The sequence below is a fragment of the Ambystoma mexicanum genome, chromosome 1q (genome assembly GCF_040938575.1).
Source record: "Ambystoma mexicanum isolate Mex_15411 chromosome 1q, UKY_AmexF1_1, whole genome shotgun sequence".
NCBI classification, from domain to species: domain Eukaryota; kingdom Metazoa; phylum Chordata; class Amphibia; order Caudata; family Ambystomatidae; genus Ambystoma; species Ambystoma mexicanum.
In genome coordinates, this window is record NC_090922.1 from 1,147,476,838 (window position 1) to 1,147,497,640 (window position 20,803).

General features: G+C 45.4%; 1 protein-coding gene across 1 annotated transcript in view; it reads right to left on the reverse strand.

Annotated features, from left to right (window-relative positions):
* LOC138522073 (pancreatic alpha-amylase-like) overlaps positions 1–16,485 on the reverse strand; it is a 120,093-nt gene extending 103,608 nt beyond the window's left edge. The window contains exon 1 of the mRNA XM_069635315.1: positions 16,308–16,485. Coding sequence (XP_069491416.1) covers positions 16,308–16,475 — 168 coding nt within the window. The 5' untranslated portion in view covers positions 16,476–16,485. The remainder of the gene's footprint in view (positions 1–16,307) is intronic.
* Positions 16,486–20,803: the final 4,318 nt, after the last annotated feature.

Below are 20,803 nucleotides of genomic sequence, written 5' to 3' on the forward strand. Positions count from 1 at the left end.
GCTCTCCTTCACAATCTGAAAGCTGCGGTGTCTCCAAGAACTTACCCAGGGAGGACCTGGTAAGGCGCCCTCTTCCCGAGCTACGAGGGACCATCGTGCACCAGCTGATCTTTGCCAAAGTTCCCTTGTAGACAGACCTTCGACAGGCTGCCGACCCGAGACGGGGACTGCTGCGGAATCCCAAGGAGAAGCGCCTGGACTGTTGTCCACCACTGTCGACGACCACCGTCGCCGACCGGAGCTGCGGTGCTCCTGTTTGCCTAAGAACATTTGAGCCCAAGGACGCTCTCGTCCGCATCATCGTTGCTGTATCCTGCTGGAGAAGGCCTGACCGACGACGCGCCGTGGAGCATCCATAGGTGGGTTTCCGGCCACCCGAAGACCACAGAGACGCCGACGACTCGACGCCCTTGCTGGGCCACAGTTCTTCAAACTCTTTGCAGTCCAGAACTATCGACATCGAGGTGCACCGCACGCCTCTTCCTTGCAGGACTTTTACGCTTCCTCGTCAACAATTGCATCAACTGCTTTCCTCTTTTCTCTACTGTTGGTTTCCTTTATGACTTGATTTGTGTGCCATTTAACCGTACAGTTGATGGACTTTAAAGAGATCTAATAGTAACTGTGGTACCACATAGAATTGTATATATTTGCCATTGTAGATAACCGTAGATAACCGAGTACAAAGTGCGTAATCGTGATATTGTATATAACCTTGAATATTAATTATATAAAGACTGTGTTGTAACTGACATAGTGTGCGGACATTCCTTTTTGGGTGCTTGGGGACTACACTGTACTTAAGAACCAGCCTGCATCACCTTCCTGAGAAGCTAGACCTTGATTGCTCATCCATTGCTACCACAATAGAGAATCTTGGCTGGGGTCCTCTGTGCCTCTCCTCTACCATATAGAGAGCGGAAGTACAGACCCCCCTTCCGGTCCTCTACACTGGCGGCAGCGGTGGGATGCTTATGGTTTTAAGAATCAATGTATAACCGTGCCATTTACAAGGATATCTGCACTTTTTTAAATTAAGGTTTAGTTGTGTACAAGATAACTGCATTACAAGCAATGGAATCTATTGTGAATGGTAAATAAATACAGCCAAGTTTGCAATTAAAATACTTAATTTATGAGGACAACCATGTATAGACCTCATGAGCATTCATTATCACTTGGGATAATGACCCTTCCCCAACTTATGTCTTCTCCTCAGGCCAAACTTGCTGGCGGGTCATTATCCTGTGATAATGACCCCTCCCTCAGTCTAAAAGGCTACATTAATGAGGTGTCCTCCCCTAATATGAACAGGATAGAAACCTTCTGCCTCTGAGATCACTTGTGCCTTAGAATAGGGAAGGACTTTTAAAGAATAATGCTCCTGACTAGAAATTATAACAAGTGTTGCAAAGTACTTACTAGATATGTGTTACTGCTGTAACTGATTATCCCTGAAAGAAGAATACATTACAATGTGTTCTTACTTACCTGTGAATTGCTTACCACTATTCTAAAAAGCAACAGAGTTGGTATTACTCTATTATTCCTGAAACTGAATAAGTATAACAGGGTATTACCAATAGGGTTTTACTCACTTGAATAGCATACTGCCATTGTAAATGTGCAACATTAGGTGTTGCATACCTTAAACTGCTTACTACTGCCTTTCTGAAAAGTCTTATAGCGTTCTTGCTTACCTTAGAATTGTGTTCCACTATTCGCAAAAGAAACATTGGTATCACTACATATTCCTGAACAAGAATAAATGTAATAGTTTTTTACCAATAGTGTTTAACTCACCATGAATATTCTAAATATTTATTCGGAGTTCTTACTCATCCATGAAGTGCATACTCCCCCTCTGAAAAGTAATTCATACGTTTTTTGCTTACCTTTGAATTGTGTTCCAATATGCTAAAAAGTGATGTTGGTGTAACTGTATAATTCCTGAAAGGAAAATAAGTTACATATGTTGCAAGCTACCCACTTGTCACGTTGTTGGTATAAGTATATTATTCCTGAAACTGAATAAGTAACACAGCTATATCTGCTTACCTTGAATTACATACTGTCATTCTAAAGGTCTACTAATGTGGCTTTACTCCACTGGGATATCATACTGCTATTCTAAATAAGGTGTGTACTTCGGTTTAAATACCATAAGTATTGTGTTGGTTTTTATAATTGTCCTTATGTATGATAATAGTACTTACATTTCTAAAGAATTCTCTTTGCCTGTGCATATATAAAATAAACCATTATTACTACAGTATATAAGTGTGTCAGCGTTTCATTGGACCATATTTATGCTACAGGCCTGTTGAACATATCTACAGCCCTCTCGCCCTCTTAAAATGAGCCTGACTGCTCTGTCCATGCTACCAAATTATGCAGTACCGGTCTATATTAAGAGTTAGAGTTTACTTTATTACCTAACGTATAGTTTTATAAAGCCCCTTGGGTGGACTTTAGAAAAACTGATCTACCTCAGAGGCTCATTACAACTTTGCAGCTGCGGTAATGGCATGCTGGTATTAAAGCATACCAGCATGTTACCACACCGGCAAAGGGCAAGTTTGCTGGTGGAGTGGCCTGAATTACCCCAGCTAAGATCTGGGGGTAATTCCACCAACCAACCAGCAAAAATAGCCAGTGTTACTGGCACTGGTATTACCAGTGCTGTTAATACCAGCAATTCCCTTCATGGAGTCCTATGGGACTCGATGGAATGGGGATTTACCGCCGTTATCACCAAGTATAGCCTCAACTGTGAAGAAATTAATCTGGAATTAATACAAAGGTTGTGAGACTATACAAGTCTTCCACAAAACCTGTATCCCCTTCTAACTATATTGATGAGCGTGAAGATGATTACATTTTAGGCATCAGTCAAAACATTTGTGAGAATAACTATGAAGTTTCTGATGAGGAGGATGAACGCTCACCCCTCTCCTTCTAACATTGTTACATTCCCCTCTGCCATGGCTCTTGAAATATCCAGGGAACCTAACCAAAGGAAGCCTCTAATGGACTATAACTTGAGACTCAGAGAAATGGAAAAGAAGTGTGATATGCATAATGGAAGACACGTTTGTAGACTCTATTTTTCAGGATCTTCTTCATCAGAAACTTGCTGGATCCAAGAGCTAGTGGGTTAGTATGACATGGAGAGTGATATTGTTGAATGGCTGCAAACCTTTGCTCTTACTTGTAAAACGTTTGGTCTGAATGAAAGTGAACAGATACACTGGGTTCTTTTTAGGTTTCGCAAGAGTAATTACAAAGTGATCTTGGATATGAATGAAGTTGAAAGAAGTGACTATACTAGGGCGAGACAAGCCCTCCTAACTAGATATGTTAATAAACATTCTCCATATCTAGACCCCTTAAGGGAATATGAGAAAAGGGATGGTGTCCAATGGACAACCTGGGTGAGTGAATGCCTGAAAATCTTAGATGGGCGAATGGAAGACCAGAAAGTGAGTATTTTTAATATAGTAAGAGGAATTCCCTCCTACTAGAAAACATTTTTGATGACAGTTTTCCAGAACTGAGACAACACTTGGAGGACTCAGGGTTGACCCCAAGAAACTAGCACCTGTTGCTGACTTCCCTCATAAGGACTCTGGCGCTTCTCATAATGATTTAGAGGCTAAAACCCCAGGGAATAAAGCTAGGTCCAATAACCCCATCTCTGTGTATCCTGTAGGGCCTGTTATCAATGAGTGTAGCAGGATAGCTGTTGTCTTAGACTCAGCTGAGACACTTTGTAAACATGTTGAGGCTCTTAAACTTGAAGCCAGAGATGCCACCTTAGGGGACCTCCCCTCAGAGATGAAAGGCATGCACTTCTACTCTCAAGGGCACTTGGGTGTCAAACTCAGAACTTTAAATAGGGACCAAGGCACTAGGCTTGGTCCCTATTTCAAGCTAGTCCTAGGTCTTCACTACATGCGTGGTGGTCGCAGCTTCCCTCCCTCTCACCCCATCCATCAGTGCTCTGCTTCTTCCAGGGAAGTGGAGCACCTACCTCGGTAGGTAAGGCCTGATTGTCATCAAGCGCTTTGTGTGCTTTTCACATTTGTATATTGCGGGCTGTGCAGGACACTGCATTGCTTCATTGTGCTACATCAGAGCACCACCTTATCTTCAGCTGCACACATGTGGGCCTTATCTATCCAAGTTGTTCATCAGCATTCCATCATGGCTGCCCTCATCCTCGGCACCGGAGTGCCTCCGAGGGTTACCATGGAACGAAATCAACAAGCCTCATGAATGACTGCCTTTGTGTTTTCTGAGCCTATCAGGAGACAGAAGGCGAGTGAGCCAGCCCCCTGCACAAAGGCCCTCAACTAAGGCCCCTGTCTGGCCCTGTCTGGCGCTAGAGGGAGCCCATCTCCATCATGGCCCCCTGCAGCTGTCCCCTAGCCCACGCTGCACACATATCAATACTACTGTATCCCTGCATTTTGGGATGAGGAATGAGGAAAAATGTGCCACTACCTTCCACCTGTAAGCACACTGGATCTCCTGTCCCTGGAGCACAGCCCTCTTTCTGGTTGCCTGCTGATTCCTGTCTCCCTGTCTCACAACCTGTCTGCAAACATTATCCCCCTCCCATTTGACATGTGTATCTGCTGTACTTCTCATCTATAGCCTACTTTCTACTGTCTACAAGTGCCAATCCCATATTTCCTCCTCAATGAGCATGTTAACCATCTGCACCCTCCTGTTGTGCTATATTAGAGCTCTTGGGCAACATCAAATCTAGGTGTGCTTTTTAAATGGTTTCATCCTCCATTCTCTGCTGTATTAGTCCTGTTTGGCAGAATCTAGGTGTGCTTTTTAAATTGTTGCATCCTCCTTTTTGTGCGGTATTAGTGCTCTCTGGCAAAACAAGTCTAAATGTGCTTTTTAAATTGTTGCATCCTCCATGTTGTGCTGTATTTGTGGCTTGGGAAATTCCAGATCTAGGGGGTTCTTTTTTTTTCTTTTTTCAATCTGTGCACGGACTGTCTTCCTTTGCACACCCCCTCCACTGGGCCTGCCTGGCTGCTAAGCCACTTGGTGAGTTCCTGTGCACTGCGCAGCTCCTTTGCCTATCTCTCTCTCCCTGCTTTTCTCATGGCACTCTCCAGCTCTCCTATTTATTTCAACTGCTTTTCTATTACTTATCCTTCCTCTCTCACAAAGTCTGGAATAAAAAAGCTCAAAAAACTCTCCTTGACTCTATCCCAGGCCTTCCCATCTCTAACACTTACGTCAACGCCACTTCCAGAAAGTCATTCATGGACATCCACTTCACTGTCCCCTCTCCTGACCTATGGACCCCCCACCTGGTCTCCACTCTTTCTCCTTTCTCATAGGTCCTGACCTATGGAACCCCCACCTGGTCTCCACTCTTTCTCCTTTCTCCTACTCGTCCATTAATCATGTCACTAGGTGGGAAGTTTTCCTTGCATACATCTGATCTTCTAGGTTCATCATTAATGTCTATCATAATGGAATTGTTATGGCCCAAGGTTATCAACCTGCTCTTCTCCTTCTTGACCGGTACATGCCTTCCTCCCTTCCCCTGCAACCCCTTCTTCCTCTCCCTTCACTTCTCTACAACTACCGATGGGAGTACCACACCCCTGAACGCCCCCTCGAAAACCTTCAAAGGTGGTAATCAGCTTCACTTAGCTACTCTGAATGCTTGCTCTGTTGTCAAACACTCCTCTGACATCTGTCTCCTTCTCGAAGACCAAGCTCTGTCACTGCTCTCGACATTCTCCTTCCTGGGGGCTACAAAAACCTCTCCAAATCCAGACCCAACAGGACTGGAGGTGGAGTGGCCCTGATCTTCCCCGAGTGGGTCCCTGCTTCCATCCTTCCAACTCAATCCTACTCCTCATTTGAATGCCTCACCTGCAGACTGGGGGTCTCCCCCACTTTCTCACCCTCACCACTATCTACAGACCCTGTGGCCCTATCTCCCTTTTCCTCTCTGATTGGGTCGACATTGCCTCATCTCTTTCAACCTCTTCTTCCAAACTCCTCCTCCTTGGTGACTTCGACATTCACTTTGACTCTCGTGAATCATCCACCTCTTAGTTCTGGATCCTCTGTGACTCCCTCTCTCTCACTATTCTTCCTTCCAGCCAGACTTCCTCTGCTGGCTACACTCGTGATGCCCTCATCTCTGGTGACATCCCTATCTCTAATCCGGTCACCATCCCCCTCTCCTGGTCTGACCACTCTCTCCCTTTCTATGCGCCTGGGGACCCTTGGCTATCTATCTGAGCACTGCACTGCCAGCCTCTTTCACGGCCATTCGACCAGTGAAGCGAGTGTCAGTTGCTACTTCTGCCTCCACCTTCATCCCCCTCCCCTCCCAAACCTCTCCTGACTCTCCCTCTGACTTTGCTCTTGCTAATCTGCATCATGCCATCTCCAACACTCTTGACATCTTTGTCCCTTCCATGAGGATCCGTCTAAAACCTGCCATCAAGAACAAGAACTGGTACGACTCCGATTTAGCATCTCTGAAACTAAAGTTCAGGGTTGCAGAAAGCAAGTGGCAGACCTTGAGCTCATCCTCTGACAAACTGGCCTGCCGCCTGCTCTAAAGGCAATATCGCTTCTCTATCCACTCCAGAAAATAGGCCCACATCCAAGCCCGCATCACTGGAGCATCCAACAACACGTCCACATTTTCAAAATCTGCAAGGAACTTGCCAATCCACTTGCAGTTTCTACCTCTCCCCTTCCTTCCCAGGCCCGCTGCACTGCCTTGACCTCCCACTTCACATCCAATGCTCAAGACATCATGTCTTCACTCTCCTCTCCACAGCTACTCCCCTGCCTCCCTTGCCCCCCCCTCACTCTCCTCCTTCCAGCCCATAACACTGGATGAGGTCTCTAAAGTGGTCATCTCTATGAAGGGCTCCTCCAGAAAGGTGTTCCCCTGCTCCTCCAGAACCTTTAAGGACAATACCTCCTCTCTCGCCCCAGCCTTTGCAGACTTCTGTAACCACTCCTCCACATCTGGTTCTTTCCCTCTATTCCTCAAGGACTCCCTTGTGCACCCACTCTTAAAAAAGCCATCTGCTGACCCCTCCTGCCCGGCTAACTATCACCTTATCTTCACTACCCCCTTATTGGGAAAACTATTGGAAAAGCTAGTCCTCCCCCAACTGACCATCCACACTGATCTTGTTGGCTGCCTTCATGACCAACAATCTGGTTTCCGGGCAGCCAGGGGCAGAGGTACAGAAACTGCTCTCCTGACTACCTGTGAAACCATGCTCTCAGATTTCGACTCCAACTCTCCTTCTGTTCCCATTCTCCTCAATCTCTCCTCTGCCTTTGACATGGTCAACCATTCCATCCTCAAGAAACAACTCTGTGATGCCCTCAGCATCACTGGTCGGGCACTGGACTGGCTGACCTCTTTCCTTACTAAGCGCCCTTCCCAGCTTCAACTGGGCCCTTTCTCCTCCTCCACCACCCTCTCTACTTGGGTTGTCCCCCATGGCTCTATCCTATATCCTATCACCCTGGCTCTTCAATATCTATCTCTCCCCTCTTGCTCATCTGATCTCCTCTGTCTATCCTCATTTCCAGTGTTATGCCGATGTCACTCAGCTTTCCTTCAACCTCCCTGCTACTTCCCTCTCTTCCTCTTCTCTCAACCCTGACTGTCTGTCCGTCCGTCCACCATTCAGGCATGGTGTTCAGTGAATGATCTCTGTCACAATGCCAGTAAAATTGAGATCCTCCTCATTGTGCCCTCTTTTCCTCCTACCCTTTGGTCCCATTCTTCTACCCCCACCATCCTGCGAGTCTCTACTCTCTCCTTACCAAAAAGTCCCACTTCGAGCTTCACCTCCTCAGCAATCTTCCTTTTCTCACCTTTCCCCAGAAGCTTAATGTCTCCAAAGCTCTGGTCCTTTCTAGGCTGGATTACTGCAACAGCCTCTTTCTCAATCTCCCCCTCGCCTCACCCCCTCCAGCTAATCCAGAATAAGGCTCCAAGCCTTATCCTTGGCCTCAAGCCCAGGGACCATCCCTCCAGCCCTAAAATCCCTCCAATGGCTCCCAGTGGCTGCAAGGATGAAATTCATGACTTTCTGCATCGTCAACAAGGCCTCCTGGGGACTGGGACCATGCTATCTTCAACTATCCCTCCCTAAACACTCCCCTGCTAGAGGCCTACGCTCTTCTAATTCCAACTATCTTATTGTCAAACGTTTGTCTAAGCAGAGAGTGGGGGCAAAACTCTCTTTGTTGCTGGTGCCTCCCTTTGGAACAGCCTCCCTACCCCTCTCAGATTTGAGCCAGACTCCTTAAGTTCCAGAAACTGCTCAAAACTCTGCTCTTCTCTACCTCTTTCCCTCTTCCACTTCCATACTAATCACCCCAGTGCCGCTGTGACCGGCGGACTGATCTTCATGAACCCCTCTGGCTCTCAGGCCCTTCCAACCAGCCATAACCAGCACCCCCCACTGCATTTCCCTGCAGGCCCCTACCCAGTGGCTCCACATACCACCCTTGAGAGCTGCCTGTACTAGCACATAGCCTGAGATGCTCCTCTTGGATCCCCTTAGCACTTACTGCTAGGGCCCTCCTACAGCACTTGTCCATTCCTCTGCTCCCCCTTTCCATCACCCTCTCCTGCGCTTCTCATCATTGCACTTGCACGGCCGAATGCCACAAGGCCTAGTAGGACCACAACTGTATATATATTGTTTCTTGACACTGTTATTATTTCCCCTGTCCCCTTCCCATTTAGCCTTGTGGTGCTTTGAAACACAATTATGTTGTATAAAGCGCCTTACAAATGATCAATACATAAAATAAAGCTAAAGGTCACTTCTGCGACCCCACCTTCAGCAGCTGCTGAGGTGACTGAACCCTCTGAAACTCCACATACTGTGGAAGTGGTTCAGCAAGTTGTCCAACAAGTAAGTGTTGCTGTCAAACCCCTAACATGGTGTAATGCCATTTATCAGGTCACTGATGTGACACTACCTTCAGCAGAGGCTGAGGTAACTGAACCCCTTGAAAATCCACATACTGTGGGGGTGCTTCATAAAACTCAAAACATAGAATCTCCTGAAGACCCACATACTGTGGAGGTGATCTAGAGATCTGACAAGAACGTAGGTGTTCCTGGCAAACCCCCCAAATGGTGTAATACCATTCACACAAAGGCACCTTAAGCTGAGGCTGAAGTAGCAGAAGTCCCTGATAACCCACATACTGTAGAGGTGGTTCATAAAATCCAAAATCTGGAATCTCCTGAAAACCCATTTACAGTGGAGGTGATCCAGAAGGTTGACCAGAACTTCGGTGTCCCTGGCCAATCCCCAAGGTCAGGGGAGACGCGTGACCCAAAGGTAGAAATTAATTTCTCTCCTTTATTGGTTTAGAGTGCCCAGAGGGAAACCGCCAGGCCTGAAAACCTGACCAACCGAAAGAGTAAGAAAAATACTAAACTTAGCTTTTTCCCTAGGCCTCCTGTTAAAAAGCCTTTGACACCACCTGCCGCTACCGGAGAGGTAGATAGGATGACTGTGAGGGCTAGAGTCTCTATTTCTGGAGACTACTCTAAAACTGTTGAATCCTCTACAAGGACCCTACTTAAAGTCCTAATGTTAGAAGAGCAACGTCTAACAAAGCCAAATCTATAACTAGAGCTATAGGAAAATGGGTTCCATGTAATAAAGTTGCTGTGAAAAATGGCCTTTTACAACAATTGCTGCAAAAAGGCTGTGGTGTGGCCCCACAATCCATGTAATGGATGCGGGGGGACATCCCTGCAAATTCCGCTCCCCTAGTGTGGTGTAATGGAAACACTTTTACCGGGTCACACCACAGCCTTTTTGCCACAATGATTTGTAAAAGCCATCATTTTACTAGATACTGGAAAATGGGAGCCTAAACCATGCTCTATCAGTTCAACTCTAGCTATAAAACCTTTGACCCAATCTTCTCCAGAGGGAGAGGTAGATAGGAATAATGGAGACCACTCTAGATCATTGGGAACTGTCAGTTCCTCAACCTGGTGTAATATCAGTAAAACTAAGTCAGGGTTTAATTAATCAAAGACTGTTGGATCCTCCTAATGTTAGTAGAACAACCTCTAACACAGGCAAAGTCAGATCTAAGCCGAAGTGGGAGCATAACCAAGCTCTGCCACTAAAACTCCAACTATGAGACCTGAGAGCCAACCTGCTCCAGGGGAGAGGTGGATAGAAATCATGGAGTCCCCTCTAGATCCTTGGGACCTTTTGACAAAGATACCATTAAAAAGCCCATTTTGGGTTCAGGAGTTTAAACACCTCCCAAGGGACTTTTAAGGTGTAGGTCCTATAGTTTATTGAGGATAATGAACTTTCAAAATAATCTCAGTAAGAGTTGCAAAAGGGTTGCTGATGGACTCTACAGTAGGTTTATCCAACTGCAACAAGAGATCCATCCAGGAGTGGATTACATCCTCCTGCCCCTTAGTCTGGGAGGATGGGGGGGGGGGTGAGTGTTTTTCAGTTGCCATCACATGTGAGACCCTAAGCAGTTTTTGCTGGACTTGGAGGTTCTTTTTCTACGTTCCTGAGTGAGTGGGAACCTTTTTCCCTACTCACCCTTTCTTTTACTCTTTTTATGGGTGTCATTTTTCTCACTCTCCATATTTTAAGTTTGCATCTATACTTTCCTGTAACTTTTTGGGCATCTATATTGTATTATTGCAGCACACAGCACTTTCAGTGCAGTGTTGATGGGTTGCCCCTTGGCCTTCCCTTTTCATTTTCTCTTGACTTACCTTGTAGAACACATGTTCTCAAGGGAAGAGAGGGATTTTCATCCCCTCTACATATTGTGAGACCAGCACACCCCACCTTTTGGGGAGTGCTGGGGAGATACGTGGTATACCTTTTCTCACTGCTCCTGTAACATTTGTATTACAGTGAAAAACATAAAATTATGGCTGGTGGCAGTGGACAGACTTTACCTACTTGTGTGTGATTTTTACTTGCAGGCTGTCAAACCACATATGCACAGAAGCGTAACCATTCTGCTATAATGGTGGATTCTTTCTTTTTTGGCCAGTTTTAGTATAATTTGTCTTTTCTAAGTCCTTCTTCTGACATCTTGGGTGGGAGAGGTCAATGTTGTACTTCTGTCTTTGGTGGTAACCCTTTGGGTAGCCTGCCAAGACTCCAGAGTGTCTGTGAAGGCAGGAAGTGAGGGAGGAGTCTGAAACTCCATTCACCTTTGTCTTATGGTGCACCTGGGAGAATCCAGTCCCCACTGGGGGATTGACTGTCCTGATTGGATAGTTACCCGCCCTTCCTATAGACTCCAGAGCGAGTTTGCAGAGGATGTGTGTGGGATCCTGTATATCTGGCCTGGATGTGGAAGCTGAAGACAAGTCAACCACTGGAACAGATGATCCAAAGAAGAAGTGGAGGAGAAGACTGCTGTAGCTACTTCCAGCGACCAGAGATGCCTGCTGTGTAACTGTTGCCTTTGCTGACCCCTTTTTTGATGTGACAGAGGTGTTGCGAAGATGATGACTCTGTCCCAAGACTAGAGGAACCAATCTGTCTTATGAAAACCTGCATTTCAAGCCTTCCCATAACAAGCTGTGACTTTCCTGGGCTGCAAGCCACCAATATCCAGGACCACTAGCCTGAATGCTGTGCAATGTCTTCCAAAGAACAAAACTCACTAAAGCTTTAGTGGACTCCTGCTGGACCCACCGAGACATGATTCCACTCCTTGAACTTCCCTCACCAGAGTGCTGGACCGAGATAGTGAGGCGAATCCGATCTGCAACAACAGTCCTTCATGTGGTACCTTGAAAAGGGTGCCAAAAATCACAGAGCCATGAGAAGCTCCTTTTTTGGGAGCCTATTCTGTCAACTGCTGCTGAAAGTTCACATCCAGTGTCCTTTCTTTCATCACCACGACCAAGAATACAGAGACCAGGTCCTGTGCTGCTGCATCGTCAAGGCATCTGTCTGCAAGCTCTTCTTCACTGTTGAGGTACTGTGTGGCTGAGGGTAATACTTACCTAAAGTCTTGTGTCACTCCTGTGTCCCTAGGCTGGTGGTTTGTGTAGTTGGGAGTTCACCAATACTGTTCTCCCATGTCTAACACTGGAATGCATCTAAGGGAGCCTTCTATGAAGTCCCTAAACACTTTCTACTCACTCTGAAGTTGTTACTTGTTGGATGAGGGATCCTCTGACACTCTTTCCTGTATCTTTGCCCATCCTGACCGGTCTACTGTTGGCCACTGGACCACCAGTGTCCCTCTTCTGCCTCTGGGATCACTCATGCCTTAGAACAGGGGGGGACTTTTAAACCATAAGGCCTCTGACTAGAAATTATAACAAGGGTTCCAAAGTACTTACTTGCTAATGTGTTAGTGCTGTAACTGATTATCTCTGAAAGAAGAATAAGTTACAGAGAGTTCCAAAGTTCGTACCTGTGAATTGCTTACTGCCATTCTGAAAAGTATACAAAGTTATGTTCTTACCTTTGAATTGTGTTCCACTATTTTAGAAAGTAACAGAGTTGGCATTACTGTATTATTCCTGAAACTGAAGAAGTATAACAGTGCATTACCAATAGGGCTTTACTCGCCTTAAATAGCATACTCCCATTCTAAATGTGTAACATTAGGGTTTGCTTACTTTGAATTGCTTACTGCCTTTCTGAAAAATCTTGTAGAGTTCTTGCTTACCTTAGAATTGTGTTCCCCTATTCTGAAAAGTAACATTGATTTAACTACATATTCCTGAAATAGAAGAAGTGTAAGAGTTTATTACCAATAGGGTTTTACTCTCCTTGAATAGCTTACTGCCATTCTAAATATTTATTCTGAGTCCTTACTCATCCATGAGGTGCATACTGCCCCTCTGAAAGTAATTCATAAGTTCTTGCTTACCTTTCAATTGTGTTCCACTATTTTGAAAAGTAATGTTGGTGTAACTGTATCATTCCTGAAAGAAGAATACGTTACATATGTTGCAAGATACCTACTTGTAACATTGTTGCTATAACTATATAATTCCTGAAACTAAATAAGTAGCATAGCTTATTACCAATAGGGTCTGCTTACCTTGAATTATATACTATCATTCTAAAAGTCTACTAATGTGGTTTTACTGCCCTGGAATAGCATACTGCCATTCTGATTGTATAACACTAGGTTGTACACACACACCTTGAACTGCATACTGCGATTCTAAATAGGTTTTATACTTTGGTTTACATACAATAGTTTTGTGTTGGTTTTTATAATTGTGTTTATGAATGATAAAAGTACTTACCCTTCTAAAGAATTCTCTTTGTTTCAGTATATATAAAGTAAACCATTATTTTTTACAATGCATAAGTGTATCCACCTTTCTCTGGACCATATGTATGCTGCAAGTTCTTTGTATCTATCTACAGCCCTCTTTCCCTCCTAAGATAAGTCTGACTGCTCCGTCCAAGTGACCAGCTTATGCAGTGCAGGTCTATATTAAGATTTGGAGTTTAATGTATTGCCTAAGGTATAGTTTTATAAAGCCCCTTGGGTGGACTTTAGAAAAACTGTCCTAACAGCCTGGAGTTGGACAACCCTGCTTTTAATGAATTGATTGTGTATCTTTTGAAACCGGTATGGATATATATGTCCCTGATGAAATTTTTTTGTTATGAAGTGCATTTGTGCAAGTGAAGGAAGCATGCCTCTTTATTTATTTATTTTTACATTTACAGCAGTGCACCCAACCCTCAGGCATCAGGGCGCTAGTGACAGTAAGTGCAAGGTAAGATAAAATAAGTTAATGATCAAGCATATTGTTACAAACATAAGGTGGATTTTGAGCGAAAAGTCTGGCGGAACCACACCTCGTGGTACAGGGGCAAATGCTAGTGTACGGAAATGCATGAGAGACATTATTAGGGTAGGTGCACAGACTGGCAGAGCCACACCCATGATACGGGGGGCTATATCAGTTGTGCGAATACAGGTAGGTAAAAGGCAACATTGATAAGGGTGCGCAATTTGAAAAGCCTCACCTCATGGTGCGCGGGGCTACATCAAGTATGCAGTTACAGGTAGGTAAAGAGCGACATTGATAGGGTGCATAGTTTGGACAGTTTCTTCTCATAATGTGGGAGGCTGCATTGAGTACAAAGTTATAGGTAGGTCAAAACGACATTGTAGAAAGTGCAGAAATTGGACAGCCTAACCTCATAATACACAAATATTGTGCTGTTCTCTCAGCTGTTATTATAGTAGTGTAACCTAGCAGAGTGGGAACTTGCAAGTTTGTGAGTGGTGGGAGCAGAAATGTTGAAAGAGCAGGTGGCTGACCATACTAGCACAACCATCTGCCCAGTGTGTGCACAATCCTGATCCTTCAGGGGCCTCATGTGGGGCCACAAGGAGTTGTATGGCCAGGCCAAACTTCTGATGCATTAAGCAAGGCGTAATAGCGAAGTTACGCGATGGGTTAGAGGAGCAACGCTTACCCACAAATATAATCCTGGGTCTTGAAGAGATGCTCCTCCTCTGGTGAATCGAGAGTTTGAACAGTTCCTTTTTAAGGGAAGATTAGATGGGAGTGGAACGTCCTGCGGCACTTCGGCCACGGCCGGATAGGCCAGACAGGAAAAGCACAGGGCCTTAAGAGTGGGCCTTAAGATGAGGGCCAGCATCGCCTGGCGGCTCCCCTGATACGGCGTCAGAACAAAGATGCGGCCAATCGGAGAATAGAGGGGCTGTCTCTGTGTTTGCATCCCTGATGCGGGGAGTGCAGTTAATGGCAGCAGCCATTTCTTGATGCTGAAATGCCTCAGAGAAAAACACAGTAGGACTGCTGGGCTTACCTGGTAGCATTCGCTGTTGCAGGAGGGGTGCAGATCCTTGGCAGACAGTGGAATATAGCACTGCTGCCATGCTTAAATCTGTTACTGTTGATTGGGGCATTTTGTACAGTTTGAACAGAAACCTGACTACAACAAATAACCTTTACTTACACAAGTGGTATATTCCATTGGTAAAAGAGGTCCTTTGCAAGATTAAGATTGCATTTTGCACGATAAATTGATTGTCTTTTAATCTTTGTTTCTGATAATCAGTGGTCGAAGTGAGTGGGAACGTTCGGGAGCAGAGTTCCACTACTTTTATGTTTAAATGGTTCTTTCAACCATTTTCACCATTCCGGAACTGTTCTTTGTGAAGTTATGCACATTTCTACACTTTACCAACCAGTAGCAGTTACAGCTAAACTAAAATCTGTTTCAACTAAACTGTCTGTCAAACAGCATGGCTGCACCCGTGAAGAATGTGTTGCACGTTGCTCCCCGCCCGGGTCACAGTTCCACTACTTTTTATGGTACACTTCTACCAATGCTGACAATGCAAGACATCAGTCATATCATTGTGAATTGAAATATATTGTAGTGATCTACAAGGCCAGTTTTAGTTTTGACTGATTGGTGGCACATACAGCAACTGCAATTGTTATCATGCACAAGCACTGCATTACAGTACGTTGTGTATATCTTTTTGTGGGCAAGATAGGGCATTAACAAACGACAGGCAGAATCACGTGGCATACTTGCTCCTCCAGGCAAGGAGAACGAGCATGTTTCCTTACTGTGAAAATGTTGACAATGCACTGCCCCCTGTGAAATCATATTTTCACTTCCCACTTAAGCTTTACCAAACCGGCCAAATGACGTAAAAACCGGGGTGAACGGTGTTAATAGCTGACAAGGATGAATGTCTATATAATGCCTATGTAGAAGCCAAGCTGGTCGTCATTGTAATTCGCAGCTTCATTCCTTACGAAAGAAGCTTTAACAGGAGCCTACATCAAAATGTAGGGATCAAGTTTATGGAGGGGACTTTCTATTTGCATAAACACCTGTAATTGTTGACAAACCACTCAAAAAAATCAAAGATGGGGATTTCCAAAATAATGTCACTGTTATATGGGCCGTGTGAACAGCATGCATATTTGGAAAGTTTTTTCTGAACCATTATTCCAATTATGCTGAAAAACGTACAGCTACTTTGCATCGTGCAAGTTCATTTAAAAAAATGTCCCAAGTATGCAAAAATCGTATTCTTTAAATGTATTTTTGCATTTCACTGTTACTAGGACAAGGGCAAACATTGCCCTGGTGTAAAAATACATTCAAAGAATAACTTTTATGTGCTGCTTTTGTTGCAGTGCAACTTTCTGTAATGACGCCGGTATATATATATATATATAAAATAATCTTTGTCGTGGTCTTGTGTGGGCTGCTTACCTGTACCCCACCAAAGCCATTGGGTCCCAAATAGCGTTCACATTCGCTTGCAATGTCTGCCCAGCGCCATTCAAAGAGGTGGACGATGGTCGTTCTCCCAGGTTTGGTATTTGGGTTATACTGAGCCCAGGAAAGCCCAAGAGCGGCAAGCAGCAGAAGGAGCCTCATGTTGCCTCTGGTCGTCATCGCGACTGTGGCCGGTCTACATTTATACTCTCTTTGGAGAGATAAGTCACGTTTTCCATGTGACACCATGGCCAGGCATCAGGTATTGGAACAGGTGGAGATAGGGAAGAAACTCTCACATTAAGCCTTCATGCGAATATTTCCATGTAACACGTTGCACCTCTGTAGTGGGCCTCAATGAACACAGGACACTTGCGTGAGAGAGAGAGGTGTTTATTCTGACACCTAGCACAAACAGGGTAGTGGGGGGATCTGTCCAGGACTGTGGGGGCAGTAATCACAATTCAGTTCCTTTGCCCCAGTGCAGTTGGTTTCATTGCACAGAATATGTAATGGTGGTATTAATATCCCCTGCCAGCTGGAGATCCCACAAGACTTCCCTCAGCCATGGTATTACGCTCAGCTGTAGCAGGGATCTGCTGGTGGAGCAGATGGGTAGGAGGGCTAGTTTCCCTCATTCAGGAGGAGCGCCGAGGCCCAACTGTCTTGCTAGTGCCTCGCTCTGTCTCTTTCGTTGCACGCTCCCCGTGCAAAGTCTCACAAGATCTCGCTGTCCAGAGATCTCGTGTGATGGGTCCCCACACACCTCCTTTCGTAGGAAAGACTGGTTCCGAGTCCATGATAAAGTCTGTGAATCTGGTTGGCTTCCTTCTTTCCCGTTGGGGCCGGTTCTGGTCAGTATCTGCTTTGGGGGATTGAGTGGTTATGCGGAATGTGTCACATGGGGTTTGTTCTGCTGAGGTTGCTTCCCGGTGTGGTTCTCTACACTGGGGTGTGGGGCTCATGGGTACATGTTCATTTTGGTTTTCTTCTTCCCGACCTCCGTCTCTTGTTGTTGGGGGCTTTTGGCTAACTCCCATGGGTCATTGCCATCTCCTATTCCCATGGAGGGGTGGGTTGTGGAAGCCCTTTTATTCTGCCTGGCCACCCTTTCCAGGTTCCACCTTCTCCTGTCACTAGTGTAGACATGGTTGGTGCCTTTCCATGTGACTTCTATGGCTTTGCTGTATTTGGAGCCCATTGCAGTTTCTTTGTCGGGCAAGCGTATCTTCACCAAGTCCCCTTCGTTGACCTCCGTATGATATGTTGCTCCGCGCTTGTCGCCCTGAGATTTCATGATCTCCTTGCTCTTCTGTAATCTGAACACGAGGTCACTCATGTTGATGTCGTCTTCTCTGACTTAGTGTAGCCACAGTGGTACCAGCGTGGATGCAGCCCTTCTCCCTCTCAACATCTGAAACTGAGATACTCCTGTGATGGCATTTGGCGTAAAGCGATGCGCTGCCACAACCTCTTTGATGATTTTGCGGGGATTCATGCCTGATGTGCGTGCCAATTGTAAAGACGTCTTTAATGAATTGGTTCACCCTTTCTACCATCCCATTGGCCTGTGAGTGATACAGGCTTGCTCTCAATTGCCGGATATTGTGCTTCTTGAGAAAGCTGTCCATCTTTCTCGAAACTAATTGCACTCCATTGTCCGTCACAATCTCTTTGGGCTGTCCTTCTCTTTGAAAGAAAGAGCTGAGTACATCTATGACTGTGCCCGTGGTGATGTCCAGCACAAATTCAACTTCGACCCACTTGGAGAGATAGTCCACCATGACTAGCCCGTACTTGTTGTCGCTCGACATGTCTTCCAACGGGCCAATAAAATCCAGCCCTATTTTATGCCAAACACAGAGTGGGATTTCTGTGGGTATCATGGGTGCTTGCCTCATATTTAGCCGTGGGTCTCTGTTTGCGCATTCATGGCATCTTTCGATCATTGCCCTTACATCTTGGTCCATGCCAGGCCACCAATACGCGTCACGCACTCTACGTCGTGTCATATTGCTGCCTGGATGACCTGCATGCGCTCTACACAATATCACTTTGCGGATGTCTCTTGGAGGAATTACTTGGTGGCCACTCATTACTAGACCATCCATTTCTGTGATCTTGTTGCTGACTTTCCAATACGGTTGCAGACCTTCTGGGATTGCTCTCTCAATAGGCCAACATTTGTGGGCCCATTCTGCTACTCTACCCAGGGCATCATCATGTATCATTTTCTCCTGCCAATGAGACTCGCTCATCTTCATAAAGTCTTTGTTTCTTAGGTCTCCTATGGATGCCACGACGCATTAGTCTTCCAGGAATGTTGTGCCCGGGATACTTTGATCCAGTAGCCTGCACATGCAGTCCACTTGGGCGTTCTTTCAGCTCGTAATATGGGTAATCTTGTACGTGTATTCTTGCAGTTTGGTGGCAATTCTTGCTAGGCGTGGTGTGCTGTTTTTGTGCCCCCGGGGCTCAACATGTGCACAAGGGGTTTGTGGTTGGCGACCATGTGGAATTTGGTTCCCCAAACATACGACCTGAAGTACTCCACGGACCAGGCGCAATCCAGCATCTCCTTGTCGACCGTAGAGTAGTTTTCCTCAGAGGTGGACAGTGCTTTTGACGCAAAGGCAACAATATTTTCAGCATCTCCCTTTTTTTGGGTGAGGGTGGTGCCCAAGCCCTACACACTGGCGTCTGTCCGGGGAACAGTACTCACAATTCAGTTCCTTTACCCAAGTGCAGTTGGTTTCACTGCACAAAATATGTAATGGGGGTATTAATATCCCCTGACAGCTGGAGCTCCCACGAGGCTGCCCTCAGCCATGGTATTACGCTTAGCTCTAGCAGGTATCTGCTGGTGGAGCAGACTTGAATAGGAGGGCTAATTTCCCTCATTCAGGAGCAGCGCCGAGGCCCGACTGTGTTGCTGGCCTGACTGTGTTGCTGGTGCCTCGCCCCGACTTTGCCGGGTTTCCCTGTAGTTGTGCGCTTCCCGCGCAAAGTCTTGCAAGATCTTGCTGTCCCGAGATTTTGCGTGATGGGTCCCCACAACCTCCTTTCTGTTAATATCAAGCTGTTCATGCAAGAAACTTATTGAATTATCATTAGTTAGTACCATGTCTCCATGCGATTGGCCAGAAAAGACCACTGCTGGTAGCCAATCGGGTGGAGACACGGGCGGGAAGCAGTAGTCCTCTGAAGTCACTTACCTTGTCTAATGTCACTCCCTCCTAGTCACAATACCGACGCAACATCACAGGACGCATTGAGTTGAGTTAATTACCTTGTGTTACATCCCCTTCAATGTCTCAACTAGTCCGCAATGTGAGCTACAGTGATTAGCCATATCACGGACATCGTGTGACAACACTCCATCCTGTCATGTCACTGCTGACGTATTTTATTCCATGGCATGTCTTTCGGAGAGAATTCAAAGCCACTGGATAAATGGTTGTTTGTGCCATTACAAAACGAACATAAAGTAAACATGCAATGTGGAAAAAGTGTACCCAAAAGTACATGAGAAACACATGCACAAACTCACGTGACTTACCACAGATGGAACTGACAGCAATCATGAGTGGGGAGTCTGAGCTATGGAAAGCTTAAGGAGACTCTGCGCTTCCACCAGTCTCTTAACTAAAAGTAATATACTAGCCAAATCAGTGGCGCACACCCATTGGGCAGATCGGCCCTTTGAGCCTCCCACCCCGAAATCTCAATCCTTTCTTGCCATTTCCTTGTCCAGACCTTTTGCTTTTTCACTTCTTTTCACTTTAATTGTATGCGTTTTTATTTTGCATTTACCATTTTTTCCCCCAAAACGTTTTTCTTTCCTCCCCCTTCTTTCTTGCTTTCATCTTTAATTCTGCATTTATTTATTCCCCTTTTCTATCCCTTTCTTTTGATCTTCTCTTGCTATATCTTTTTTCTGCAATATGGCTCTTTCCCTCTATTTGCAAGATTAGCATGAGCACCATAAATGGCATCGCATTTGGGTACACATTAATGAAAGAATCGAGGTACTGCCCAACATCAGGGAAGATCGGTTGTTAGGCAGGATTGTATGGAGTACCCTTTGGGTGCACTGCAACAACCCTGACCTCCTGGCAATAGGAACCCAACCTTTGGTATAAGTCTGTACTACACAGGTTGGTAGCGTGTTGAACAGCCAGGCTTATCTCAAGAGGGTTCAGTGTGAGCTGTATGGGAATTACACAGAGATTCACAGTGACAAGTATTCAAATAAACTCTTGCACACAAGGTTTCTTGATTAAACAATTATTAATTTATTTAAAAGTCAGTTTGAGTAAGCCTTCTTCAGAAGGGGAAATATAATAGTAACACACAAATACATTCCAAAATACACACTCTAAGATTCTCTAAATCAGCAAATACCCATTTGGGATGGCACACATACACTTCCTACAACCTCAGGCAGGTGACTTAAATAACTAGGACACTGTGGACATTAATATATCACT